At 42.2% G+C, this 14382-nt stretch overlaps 1 protein-coding gene across 1 annotated transcript in view; it reads left to right on the top strand.

The window, feature by feature from the left end:
- Positions 1-848: 848 nt before the first annotated feature.
- Positions 849-14382, top strand: part of ATP6V0E1 (ATPase H+ transporting V0 subunit e1) — a 29564-nt gene continuing 16030 nt past the window's right edge. The window contains exons 1-2 of the mRNA XM_031689357.2: positions 849-1035; positions 5097-5144. Of these exons, the coding sequence (XP_031545217.2) occupies positions 932-1035; positions 5097-5144 (152 nt within the window). The 5' untranslated portion in view covers positions 849-931. The remainder of the gene's footprint in view (positions 1036-5096; positions 5145-14382) is intronic.

Genomic DNA, 14382 nt, shown 5'->3' with positions numbered 1-14382 from the left:
TAAACTTCCTCCCTCTCTCTAAGAGTTGGGCTCCTCCTCTGTTCCAGGGTTGTTGCATACTACAGTTAACATCGTGAAAATCCTCGGGAAGCATTAGAAGCTCCATGTTTACCTTCTTCTTACAATTCTTCTGGCAATTCCCACTCCTCTTCCAAAGCTCAGCTCAGGACTGACTAGGGTGGAAAGTCCTGCACTCTGGTCCCTCTACCTTCACTGCATTGAGTGGCTTGCTCACAAGTCCATCTCCTCACCAGCCTGTGAGCTCCCCACGGGGGACCTGTAGATTTCTGTAACCTCAAATCCTGGCACAGTGCACAAGTCATACAGTAGGTCGGTAGCTAAGAGCACTGGCCTTGAAAATCACATCATCCTGGCTCTGCCACTTACTGGCTATGTGACTCCGAGCAAGATCCTTAACCTCCTCCTGGAGCCTCAGTTTCTTCAATTACAAAGTGGGGGCAATAATTTAAAGTACTTCATCGGCTGTAGTGAGGTGTCCAGAACGAATTAAAGTGCTTAAAGTTCACAGCCCAGTGCCTGGCACACAGGAATTCCGAACAGAAACTTACCATTATTAAGTTCTCTCTACGTTCTCTCTTGCTGCATAAGAAGACAAAACTGTAAATAACTACGCTCTTTGCTGAAAAGGGCCACGTTCTTATCAGAAAACTTTACTGAGCCCCTGGCGACTTGTCCCTAGTTTTGGGGCTCTGGGCTGACTGACGCCCCTCAGAGGAGCTGCAGCCCCGAGACCGGCTTGGGGAGGGCGGGGCTGTCTCCGGGCTCCCGGCGGGGCGGAGTCTGGCGTGCGGTCACGTGGGGGCGCGGGAGGCGGGCCTGCGCGCGCGCCGGTCACGCGGCCGGTGTTGACACTTCCGGGTGGGACCGAAGTGAGGCGGCGGGGCAGGGGCTGGCAGCTCCGGCGACAACCATGGCGTATACGGGCCTCACGGTGCCTCTTATCGTGATGAGCGTGTTCTGGGGCTTCGTCGGCTTCCTCGTGCCCTGGTTCATCCCTAAGGGTCCCAACCGGGGGTAAGTGCGCCAGGCTTGCCCTGGGAGGGACGCGCGGTGAGGACCGACCGGGTCGCGCCGGGCCGGGCCGGGCCGGGCCGGGCCGGGCCGGGCGGGGAAGGGGGCGGCCCCGCACAGGTCCGAGTCAGGCCCTGACCCCGTGCAGCCCCCCGACTTCCTGATCGCAGCAGCCTCGGGGGCCCCCGGCACGAGCGCGAGGAGGGTAACCTCCGGCGGACCCTCCTTGGGAAGGAGTTTTAGGGGAATTTTTTCCTCATCACGTCCCTGCGTGGGGACGGTGCAGTCGGAAATGGATTTATACCGAGTCAAGGAAGAGCTGGGATTCGTCCCTAAACGACTGTCTCCCCTTTAGCCGTGCTAAGTCCACAGGCCTCATTTGCCTAAACTTTAAAGGAACGGATCAAACCAATAAAATAGAAATTGCCCTCTTTGCCTCATAGGCTGTCCTAGTTGCACAGGACAAGTTTGTGCAATAACGTTGAGCTCAGGCCGTGCATCTAGTGAGTGCCAGGAGGTAGCTGGGGCCTGATCTAGAGCGAGACTAATTACCAAAGAACAAGAGGTATTGTTTAGAAACCCCTGCGTCATACCTTTGGGAGGGCGCTCCTGCCCTCGTTCCTGAGTGGAACAAGCACTTAGAGCGATTGGTTAAGAAATACTTTTCCCCCAGACTTCTTCGTGAAATAGAGCTTTATCTCTGTTGTAAGTAAACTTTTTTTATTGTAATGTGCGACAGAGGCATAGCTTCAAAGGAGCTTTAGAACACCCTCTTTCTGGTTCCTCTTTTGCCTTTTAGTCATTTTTCCTCAGTGCAAGATCATGTGGGGGTGAAACAGACTGAAGCCACAGTTTTTTGGGAACACCAGCTCTTGTTTTATTCTTTGACACTAACTGGTGGCTTCACAGTGCTTTGCATGCATAGTGAGCATTCAGTGAATATCCACTGTACTGAGTGGATAATTCTATTGCCTCTGTTAGAAGAAAGAAAATACTGTTACTTCCTTAGCATTTTAATATTTGAACCCCTTTTGGTCTCTGGAATAAACTTGTATTAGCTTACAAGTAAATCATAATTTGTTTACAATGGAAAAATGGTAGGTGAATTTCTATCGTTTGGTTACATTAGGTCTCTTGTTCCCCTCCACCCCACTGTAACATCAGTTATATAGGGTGTCTTTCCAGTCGGTAATAGATGATTTAGAGTGTCAGAATTCTGGGGTTACTAAAACAGTTTGTAGTAACCAAATATAACTATTGGGTTTGTTTCCCCTACTGGAGTTAGAGAACAACAAGGTGCCCCTTTGTTGTGTTTCTGTCTTCAACTGTTTCATTAACCTCTGTCTGCCTTTCCAGCCTTCATACTCATACTTCATACTTTATTAATGTGCTGGTAACATTGACCACTCCTTTCTTCAAGACCCCATTTGGGGCTCACCGTGCCCAGCCTTGGGTCTCGATGCCTCTGCTGTTTTTCAGGGTAGTGAAAGCCTCCTGTGGTACATGGGCTACTCGGTGTCATGATTCAGGTTTGACCTGCTAGCTACGTTATCTGGTTCTGATTCATAGCTTCTACCACGGTCCTTGCATTTCCTGCCCTTGGCAGAATTGAGCAGGTCTTAAAACACAAGGTGTCTCCTAGGAGTTACTGTATTACACTTTGAAATACACTGCTCCCAGCTGGATGATCCCTGTGACCTTGGATAACTTTTCCAGGTTCCCATTTCCACATTGTAAAATAAAAATATTAGTGCTGAATTAGTATTAGTTCCCTTTATCTCCTGAAAAGACTACAAAAAGAATTTTTTTTAATACATGAAGGAGCTGAATTGCTTCAGGGACTATGGTCAATTTTTAATGCAGGAGAGCATTTCTGATTTGAAGCATTGAAAACATCTTCGTTAAGGAGATAAGTCAGGGAACTGGGTGAGAAGGGAAGAAGGGAGACTTCGCTGTTAAATCCTCTTCTGTGAGGTTTTCAGGACCTGGTGAAGCTGCGGGGGAGGAAGGGGAAAAAGGTTGAAACCCTTCTGAATCTATGTATAACCTAGAGCAAGCCCCTTACTCTCTTTTCTCCAACTGAAAAACAGCTGGATAGAACCAAGTCTATGTCTGGAATCAGCTTTCCTGACCATTTCTATGTTTCATGATTTCCCACTTTATTCTTTAAGAATCTACAGATTCTTCAAAAGCTTCAGATTTTTTTTCACAGCGACTCCCCTGAGGAGCAGATGATGCGGAGGGGATGGGGCCAGTGTGCAGGGATTCGTGTGCCAGGAGTTCAATCTGCAGTTGTTTCCAGAATCACAGAACCTTTTCAAACATACAGCAAAGTAGAAAGAGTAGTCCAAGTGTCATATTCCACCGCCTAGGTTCAATAATGTTCGCTTATTCATGTTTGCTCTATCTGTGGATCCATGTGTATGTACGTATCTTTGCTGAACCATTTGGAAGTAAATTGCAGTCAACCTGACGCTTAAACACTTCAGCACGCAGCAACTACGAAGAAGCACGTTAGGAGCTGATACTTTAATGACGAAGCTTTTGATATCAAACTATTAAGCAGGTAGTACTAAGGGCCCTAGCTGTTTCCGCTCTCTGAGATGGTCTTTTTGGGGAAAGTAAAGGCTGAGGAAGGAAGGGATTCAAGGTGGGACAGGGGAGGGGAGGAAGATGAGCAGAAGCTTGGGATGGAGTAATAAACGTGTTGTCGTGGGGACGTGCTGGGCATCACGTTCTGGAGTGAAGGGTTGCTGTTTGAAAGTATAGAGCAGTGAGAAGGATGGGTGGAGCTGGACTTGATTCTGTAGATCGCCAAGCATTTTTGTCGTGCTGCTGTCAGCATTTTTTTTTAGCACAAACCACCTTATCTATTTCTGTATGTATTATAAGCGTAATATTAGGTATAATATTATATAAGGCACGTGCTTTGAAGAATGTGCCTTCAGAATATATCCAGAGTCAGACCAGTTCTCGCTGTGGCTGCTAGCAGCCAGCTCCATTCGTGCCGTTTCCCCCTAACTGGTTTTTCTGCTTTTCCCTTCGCTTCTCTTGCCCCGACTGTTTCCACCCCGCTGAGAGATCCTATTAGAATTTGGATCAGATTTTGTCACTCCTCTCCCCAGATCCCTCCAAATTGCTTCCCTTTTCCTTTCAGAGGCTACAAGTTCCCTCTGACCTCACAGTCACACACTCTTTGGAAATTACTCCTGGAAATGATGGAGGAGGGTACTGAAAAGTGTTAAGCTGCTAAGTGATGTAATGAAAGGAATATTTTAGAAAGAGTAATCTGATGTGATTGTAGAAATGAATGAAAGATCGTATTGGATAGAATGAAAGGGAAGGAAGAAAGTTTTGAATCTGCTAGTGGTTAGTTTGCCAGGCGAACCCGATGAATTTTGGTGTTAACGGTGGGAATGGAAAGGAAGAAATCCACATAGGGAAGAGATGCTTCAGAGGACTAATATACAGCATTCAGTGACTGTGAGGGTGCAGGGGAGGCGTGAGCAAAAGGGTTCTGAGGGGTGGTTTGGGTGGGTGGAAGTGGCAGAGCTCCTCGGGAACAGATTTAGAAGCCTTTGGAAAGAAAAATGGGAAGAGAATATCATGAATTCAGTTTTTTAAATGTTGAGATTCAACTGACCAGAGATCCAGGTTAAAGTGTTCTTCAGACAGGATTGGAGGTAGGGAGCGGTCAGCACTAGAAAATCATATTTTTAGGAGTATAGTGTCGTTTCATTGCAGAGGATGCTACCACATAGGGTAGTGACTTGGACGCCAAGCTGATTGTCAGTGCAGGTTTTTGTGTTCAGTTTCAGATGGCTTTGGATTAAACACTTAAGCTGTAGAATCAATACACGTCCCTTTAAATACAAATGTGAATTACTTACATAGAGTTCTGCCGAGTGTACCCTGGGGTGCGCTGCTGTCTACTGGCGTTTGAACAGACTCAGATCCATTTTCCTGGTGCGCAGTCCTCGTCAGTTTGATCACTTGGGAAGGGAACGTGAAACTCCTGCAAGCTAGTAGTCTAACGATTGCTTTTCTTCTTCTTTTTTTTCAAGAGTTATCATCACCATGTTGGTGACCTGTTCAGTTTGCTGCTATCTCTTGTAAGTAGTTTTTTTTTCCCTAAAATAATAAGCAGTTATTCTTGGTCTTTATCATGTGCGTGATTAAAAGTAAAATAAGTGGAGCATGATTGTTCTGAAACGTCACACTTTAGTATCATTGGGGCTTGTCTCTCATGTAACATCTAGAGATAGTATCTTAAGATTGAAAAGAACACTTTTCCTGTGTTCAGTATATTGACCTAAGAACTGTGCAGATGCTCTGTTCTACTGGCAATACAGGTGTGATTTATTTGGCACAAATTTAAATCATATAATTAGCTGGAAATTGTCATTGTACTGCTTTATATTTTACTATTGGGAAGTATTTAGGCCTACTCATTTTTCTTAGATATCTCACTATGAAGCCAATACAACCATTCTTTGCTATGAATTTTGTTTATCTCATGGCTAGAAGTTGAGCTAAAATTATCATCAAGTAGAGAAAAGGCAGTTTTTTTAACAATTCATTGTACGCTGTATCAAAGTTTGATAGTAATTGGCATCTGTTTGAATAGATTATATAGTTTGTATAAACAGTTGAATGAAAACCTTTAGGATATGTAAGGTAATTTCTCAACATATGTTTTTTTAGAATACTGTTCTGTATCCTCCTGACTGTTAGAAATGGCAGGACTGCAGTTGAACTGTTTTAAAGATGTTTCCAACCCTTCTCTGCGTTCTCCCCTCCCCCGAAGAATGGAACAAGCCAAGCCCTAGGAAAAAACTAAGTATTAATCAGTTTGTGGAGAGAATAATCACTTCAAAGTATTTAAAGGTCTTCCGGTTTCTTTTTTTCTTTTTTAAAATATATTTATATATATTTCACATACCATAAAATTTATCCTTTCAGGGCTTGCTTTTTAGAGTTGAGAACCAGCGATTCTCTTCTCTTTCTTTTTTTTCTTTTTTTTTTTTTTTTTTTTTTTTGCAATTCTCTTTTCTTAGAGCTTTCTAGCTCCCCGAGACTTCCTTATATGGAAAGTAAGTACTGGTGTTTAGTTCCCGAATGTGGTAGGAAGCAGCGGTTCTAATCCTGTGATGAAAGGCCATGGTTCTCTGTGGCTCTGAATCTATGAATTTCTTATATTCTGGGGTTTGTGCACTGAGGTTTTTCAAAGAGGTCTGTGGGTATGAGCCAATTCTTGTTCTTGGCATGGATCAAAATCTGCCCCTGACAAAGAGTTTGTACCGTGAATTTTGGCTATTTGGCCATCCAGGCGCTCGCGTAAGTGCCCCTGGAAGTGTTCAGAGCTGCATCGCGCAGCACGATGGAGGTTTTGCTAAATGATGATGGTGGTGTTTGACTGCCTCCACTCGAGGGCTGAGATAATGAGACTTTGTGCAGTTGGCCTGTTTAGTCTTTTCTTCCCAGTTAGAAGGGTAAAGAGGCTTTTTCTGAGTACAGCTCAGCCCCGAGAATGGAAGTCTGGCAGGCAGCGTTTGGAGGGCATTCTTACACTAACTGTGTTTAGCTCTAAGAGTAAATGAGAAGAAGTACGTGCATCATCAAAAATTCCTCACTTAAGCCGCTGGGAGAGTATAGCTCAAATGGTAGAGTGCGTGCTTAGCATGCATAAGGTCCTGGGTTCAAGCCTCAGTACTTTGTCTAAAAATAAATAAATAAACCTAATTCCTGCCCCCTAAACCCCAAAATTTTTTTAAAAAAATATTCCATGTGTAAGTAGGGGTAATTGAGTACCAGCCTATTCTATCAAATCCTCTAGAAATCCCAGCAAGGGAGCTCTTTATCAATCCAGGAGCCAAGGACTGGTTCTGCGATAGAAAAAGCCTTTGTTTTCATTCCTTTGATCTCTGCTGCATGAGCAGTAAGTTGGAGGTGGGGCTTTAAAGAGAGAAAATTGTGGCGCAGAGGAATGACTTGAGATTAAACCAAGATAGGACAGAAATGTTTTGTGACTTTCTGGTCCTCCATGCTCTTTGAAATGCGGTTAATTTTCCTGATATTGTCTTTAAAACAAACAGGAAACATTTCCAGTGAGTCTCTTATTTTCATTTTCAAGTGTAAAGTAAAATAACTGGGCTTGGTTGGAAATTCTATCACTTTGAGGCTTAGTGACTCAGTTGAGAACTGTGAGCCCTCACCTCTTGCTGTCTAGATTTTTCCCTCTGACCTGGTGTGCTGGAGACTGCTCTGTTGACAGTGCGTCAGTCCTGTCATCAATGTATTAATAAACGTAGTACACAGTGTTCCAACATTGAATGCTCTGGAGACCATTTTATGGGGAAAAAGCTAGATAGTAGACTTTATGCAGTTTTTTCCTTTTGTTTCTTTGACACCTGATCATGTCTCCTAGTTAGAAAAATATCTGCTTGAAACATGTAAGTGAAATTCAAATCCCAAATATTTTATGTATCTTTTTCCATAAACGAGTGGGATTCTGATAATAAATTCAATTTGAAATTCAAAAAATTTTTCACTCTTTGGCACTGGTACATACAGTTTCTTGAAAATACCTCATTTGAAGCAAGATATGCCCAAAGAAACCCGATGTCTCAAAGTCATGTTTTGAAATACATTCAGACTTTTAAATTGCCTTCCATTTGGGGCAGTTTTTTTTCCTCTTTCCAGTTTGTTCTAGTTTAAATTCAGATTCCGTGGGGCGTACCTTGTTTGAGCTCCGAATAAATCAGGATCTCTGCCAGTACAACCAGTTTGTGTTATTAGTTCAGCAGAGGAAAGTCTAAATGTTCTACATGTGGTTCCCTCTTTGAGGCCCAGGATCACTCTTGTTTCTTAAGGATACAGTCCTTTTAGTTACCGTTCTGTACTTTCTATTGTTCTTAGGTTAGTTGTTAATGTCGAGTTACGTTATAGCTTACCCAGAGTCACAAAGCTCACATCTTTAGGGTAAACTAGAAACTTAGAAGACACAGTTGCTTCTTGGAAAATGTGCTGTATCTTTAGCACTTGACTAATTGTAAGTCTTACCAGCAGAGTGATAAAGGAAAATAAATATTGACTAGGAGGAAGGAAACCTTGGTTCTGCTTAGGCTGAATAATATTTGACCTGATTATATGGTAGTATGCTTTGGTGAGTTTTTAAATAAGATGCTGTATATGTAAAAACTTAGAACAAAGAATAAGAAAAATGATGATAAATCACAGAGAAAAAAATGTGACAATGAGTGTGTATATGTCCATGAATGACTGAAAAATTGTGCTGAACACTGGAATTTGACACAACATTGTAGAATGATTATAAATCAATAAAAAATGTTAAAAAAAAAGAATAAGAAAAATGTAGAGTGATGTTACCAGTGGTTTTTTAAAGTAAATTATTCAAAGATCCATATGTTACCTGTAAGCACGATTTGCGTGCAACACTGTTGTAGCATTTATTTTATTGGTCCTTATTAGAGTTCATTCTCTCAGCTTATTTATTGTGGTTTTTTTATTCCCCTCAAAATTTTATTACGAAAAATTTCAAACATACAGAAAGGTTGAAAGAACTTAATGGTGAACGCCTGAATATCCACCACATAGATTCTGTGATTAACATTTTACTGTACATACTTCATCATCTGTCTATCCATTCTCGACTTATTTGCTGTTAATGATAATAAACTAATACGAGTATAATGAGCCTACTATGTACCAGGCACTGGGTATGTAGGAGTGAATGGATAAAACAGATGTATCTCTCTGCCCTCTCTAGTGAGAGGAGAGTCAGTAAACAAACAAAGAGCCAGAGAAGCCCTCAGTCCCTTCCTGAAGAGCTTGCCTCATCTGCTGATTCCCACAAGCCCCTATTCTGTGACCCCAAACGTGTTCCTGTCACTCACCCCTCCAGCCTCCTAATACTGCCCATCACACAAGCTCCTGCACAGCTTACAGAAACTTTCCCCACTTGTCCAGAAATTTGCAGATCCACAGCCAAGCCCAGCCTTGCTTTGGTCCTGGCTCTAGAGCCAGTTTGGGGACAGGATGTGATCACCTCCCAGAGCCAGGGTCGTCCCTTTAATTTCCCACCAAGTAACCACAAGGTGGTCAGTTTCTGGGATGTCCTTTACTATAGCTTTTATTTTTTATTTATTTATTTATTTTTTAACTTTCTCTTTTGGGACTTCTAAAGCCTCTTGTATGCTCTCTACAGAAGTAAAGAATAGTATGATGAACCTTCATTTGCCTGTCACCCACCTTCAGCAGTTATCAGTTCATGGCCAATCTTGTCTCATCCTGACACACTTTCCCATTCTAGTCCAGATTATTTTGAAGCAAATCTCAGATATATCAGTTTATCTGTAAATATTTCTCTCTGTCTTTCTCTCTCTCTCTCTCTCTCTATATATATATCTAAAAGGTAATCATTCTTTGTTCAGATATAGCCCCAAACCATTGTCACACACAAAAAAGTTAATTCTTTAATATCATCAAGTATCATATTTAAATTTCCCTCGTTTTATTTATTTATTTATTTATTTATTTATTTATTTATTTATTTATTTATTTATTTTACAGTTTACTTGAATAAAGATGTACATAAAGACCATGCATGCAGTTAGTGGATGTGTCTTTCAAGTCTCTGTTGATTTCTTCTCTGAATCTCTTTCTTTTTTACCTTGCATATTTTAATAGAAAGAAACCAGATCGTTTGCCCCATAGTTTTCCAGAGTCTGGTCCTTATTAATTGTATACCCATGATCTCATTTAACACACCCTTCTTTTACATATCCGGTAAGTTGGTAGTCATATTCAGGGGCTAGATCACATTCATGTTCAAATTTTTCTTAAGTCTGTTTTATAAATGGTGTTGACATTTTCATCAAGGGGTATAAAATGTCTGATTTTTTTTTTTTTTGTATTTTGGCATCATTGATGACATTCTATTTCTACAATTTCTTATTTATTCATTAGCTAGAGTACATCCAGAAAGAAAGATTTACTTCGTCAACTACTTCGTTATCCAAATAACTGAAAAACAGTTTAAAGAAAACCTAGAATATATGTGTGGTAGTCTGTTTACTTGCCAGTTTTCAAAATAATAAGTTGGTTCTCTAGTATCTTCCAATGATGAACAATGATTTTTATTTTTTGTTAGTATCATCATGATCTGATACATATTTGATGTATTTTGTGGGGAGGGTAGAGCTCAGTGGTAGAGCATGTGCTTAGCAGGTACAAGGTCCTGGGTTTAACCCCCAGGACTTCCGTTTAATAAACAGACAGACAAGTAAACAAATAAACCTAATCCCCTGCTCCAGAAAAAAACAACAGCAATAAACATACTTGATGTATTTCAATCCAGTATAATTAAGATCCTGTTGGTGGTCAGATTGCCCTATCTTTGGCCAGTGGAAGCACCTGTATTATTTGACCTTCTGTTAGCTGGTAGGTAGGCTCTATCTTCACTTCTAGCTTTGAAGCTCCTTCAGACAGGAAGCGTATTTTGTATAGGTGGAATGTCTCTGTCTCGTCTCTCAAGTGACTGGTCATTTTTTTGTGTCTGTCTCCTGTCTTGTCTGATGATGTCTGCTAATAAAAGGAAATTGTGGCGTCAATCATGGAAAACAGTGAGTAACTCAATTTAAATTTGTTCCTGAAATACGAGGTCCTCCTGCCCTTGCTCCTTTCAGCTTAGAACTCCCAAGTGGATAGCCAGAGGAAGCCATGAGCTGTTTTAGCTAACTGACTCGTTCCCTTCATTGGGTTTTCTGTTGGTATCTCACATTTATAGGTGGCTGTTTGTTCTGCAGCTTATTACCCACCTTCCCCTGAAGTTCAACCAATAGGCATTTAATAGAATACCTACTCTGTGCCAGTTCCTGGATATACAATAGAGAACCACATCCCCGCCCTCCTGGAGGTGACAGTCCTGCCAGGGGAGTGAAACAAGCAGGTTAACAGCAGCAGCAGCCAAACTGTTCTCAATCTGTAATAGACAAAGTGAGAAAGTGCTTTAAGGAGCCAGACGGGGTGCTGTGGTAGAGAACAATGAGGGTGGTGGGAGAGAGGGCGAGACTTGTTCAGAGTGATCCCAGAAAGCCTAGTGGAGGAGGAATCAGCCAGGGGGGGAACTGGAGGCAGGTCTCCCGCACATGCAAAGGCGCTGAGGGGTGAGGAGCTTGGAAGGTTCTGAGAGGGTAGTAGTGTGACTGGGGTTTCATAGAGAGGCGAGGAGAGGTAGGTTTGGGATTTAGGTAAGGGCCAGGTCATGTAGGATTTTATGGGCTAGGGTAAGGACTTTGGGTTTTATTTTAAGCGAATGGGAAGTCTTTTCAGATTTTAAATAAAAGAGTGTTTTGGTCGGATGAGGATTCTGGCTGCTCCGTGGAGAGTAGACTGCTTGGAGGCCGGAGTGGAAGAGGACACGGGTTAGGAGAGGTTATGGCCTTCATTCAGGCCGGGAATCTTTGTGGTTTGGTCCGAGGTGAGGATAGCGAAGATGAAGACGGTGCCTGGTTTGAGCGGTAATTTGGGAGTAGCACTTATTGGTCCTGCAGATGGATTGGATGTGGGAGGAATCAGAGATGACTCCCTGGTTTCTGGGCCAGGCCACTTACTAAGATGGTGACGCCTGGGGACAGGATACATTTCAAAGCAAAACTTAAGTTGAGGACATGCTAAGGTTGAGATTTGAGATTAAGAGGGTTTGGCGTTAGGCATGACTGCTTCCGAGGGCCACAGGCACTAAAGAGGTGGGGTCAAGCTTTGGTTATGTTGCTGTTATTTCGTTTGGGTCTCCCCAGTGCAGATAGCTAGTTGTTGCCGTGTCATTTGTTGAAAAGACTTACCTTTCTCCATTAAATTGCTTTGGCATCTTTGTTCGAATGGTTTGATGGGAGGGTGGGGGGTGGGTATAGCTCAATGAGGCCTGCGAGCCTCCTAAGAGATACTAAATAGGACATTGGCTAGAAGAAGAGATATTTGAGGCCATACGAATGTACCTAAGGCAGTGATTCTTCTCTGGGGCTGGCATCCAGTGGGTGGAGGCCAGGGATGCAGCTTAACATCCCACACTGCGCAGTACAGCCCGCCTTCCCCCTAGTGAAGAATGATGCGGCCTCGCACGTCAGTATGGTGCTGAGTTGAGAAACCTGACCAGAGGGAAGGGGTGTGGTAAGAGAAGAGAAGAGATGTTAGGGCCAAGCCTAAGGGATGCCAGTGTTTAGGTACGGATACGGAAGAGCCAGAAAAGGGCAAACTATGCCTCTTCTGTTGAACAAGGAGAAGTGACTGGAACATCGGGAGGAGGAAAGGGGAGTAAAATCAGTAGGCTTGCACACCCAAGCAGAAGGCAGTTTTTCACAAGAGTGGGAGAGACTTGTCTGGAGGCAGCCAAGGAGGAGCAAAGAAGTTACTGGTGCCATTGCCAACGCTCCAGCTACCTGCTGTGAGAATCAGCCACCTCCTCGGCTTGAGGGAGCCTGGGGAGGGAGCTGGAGGCAGCGGGAAGTGAGAGGTTAGGAGGTGTGTGTGAGGGGCAGATCACTGAGCAAGTTCCCGAGGGCACAGTGCGAGGGTTCCGGAGAAAGGAAAGGGAGGGGGCACGTTGGATCAAGTGGTGAGATGAACAGAGCAGGCTGGGAATGGGATTGGGGTCATACCAGATGGTCCTGAGAGGTTTGGAGAAATTTTTTCTGGCAAAAATTGAGGTAAACAAAGATACGAGACCAGTTGAACTTCTTGTAGTTTTTCTTCTTAAGCGAGGACTTGGACTAGAGCCTGACAGAGGGTTTGGCAGTTAGGCATGGCTGCTTCCCAGGGCCACAGGCACTCAAGAAGGGGGGTCAAGCCTTGTTTTTGTTACTGTTAATTTTGTTTGGTTTTCCCAATGCAAGTATCTGGTTGTCTATCTGCATCATTTGTTGAAAGACTTCCCTTTCTCCATTAAATTGCTTTGATATGTTTGTTCAAAATGGTTGTATGTGTGAGTCTGTTTCCAGACTCTCTCTTCTGTTCATTGATCTGTTTGTCCAGCCTTATGACAATACCACACTGTCTTCAATATTACACCTGTATATTGAAATCAGAAAGTGTGAGTCCTCTGTTTGTTCTTCAGGATTATTTTGGCTATACTAATGTAGCCATGTAAATTTTAGAATCAACAATGAACAATACATGGGTATTTTAGAATAGCCAAAATAATCTCGAAGAACAGAGGACTTACACACTAATGGCATTGAGTCCTCTGATCCTGAATATGGTATATCTCTCCATTTATTTCACTTCTCTTTTATTTCTTTTTTTTCCCCTACTCCTTACTTTGAGTTTAATTTGCTCTTTTTCTAGCTGCTCAAAGTGGAAACTTAGATCATTGATTTAAACTTTTCTTCTTTTGAAATGTAAACCTTTAATACTATATAGTTCCCTTTACACATTGCTTTAGGTACACCCTATGAATTTTGATGATGCTGTGTTTTCATTTTCTAATTGTGGTGTTTAATTTCCACATACCTGATGCTTTTCTAGTTATCTTGTCCAAAGATGTGTTATGTAAGAATTTCAGTCTTGAGATTGTGGCTTATTTTATGACCATTCCATGTGCATTTGAAAAGAATGTGTATTCACCAGTTGTTGTCTGTAGTGTTCCATAAACATCAAGTCAGGGTAATTCAACTCTTTTATGTCCTTATTGATTTTTGGGGGTCTGCTTTTATTAATTACTGAGAGAAGATGTTAAAACTCCTAGCTATGATTGTAGAGTTTTCTATTTTTCTTTTTAATTCTTTCCTTTTTTGCTTCATACGTTTTGAAGCTCTGTTATTAAGAGCATGCGTGTTTGTGGTTATTATGTCTTCTTGATGAAATGACATTTTTATCATTATAAGATATCCCTCTTAATCTTTGGCACTGCTCCTTAACTCTATTTCACTTTGTCTGATATCAATAATCATGCCACCTTTCCTGTGCTCACTGTATTTAGAATGTGCCTTTTTGGAGACAGTATGAGCTTGGTCTGACTTTTTTATCCGTTCTGTCTTTGCCTTTTGGCATATGGATATTCTGTATACCATTAATGTAACTACTGATATAGCTAGGTTTGAGTCCACTATTTTGTTATTGGTTTGTCTCAACTCTTTTTTGTTCCTCTGTTCTTCCTTTTATGCCTTACTTTAGGTTAACTGAATATTCTGAGTTTTCTGTTTTAATTCCTCTAGGGTCGTTTAGCTGTATTTCTATATTTTTCTTTTTTAATATTGCTCTAGAGATTAACTCTTCACAGTCTACTTAGAGTTAATATCGAGCTACTTCAGGTAAAATGTACCAATCTTGCCA

This window comes from Vicugna pacos, chromosome 22 (genome assembly GCF_048564905.1).
Source record: "Vicugna pacos chromosome 22, VicPac4, whole genome shotgun sequence".
NCBI classification, from domain to species: Eukaryota; Metazoa; Chordata; class Mammalia; order Artiodactyla; family Camelidae; genus Vicugna; species Vicugna pacos.
The sequence above is the reverse complement of the archived record's forward strand: the minus strand, read 5'-3'. Positions and strand labels throughout refer to the sequence as shown.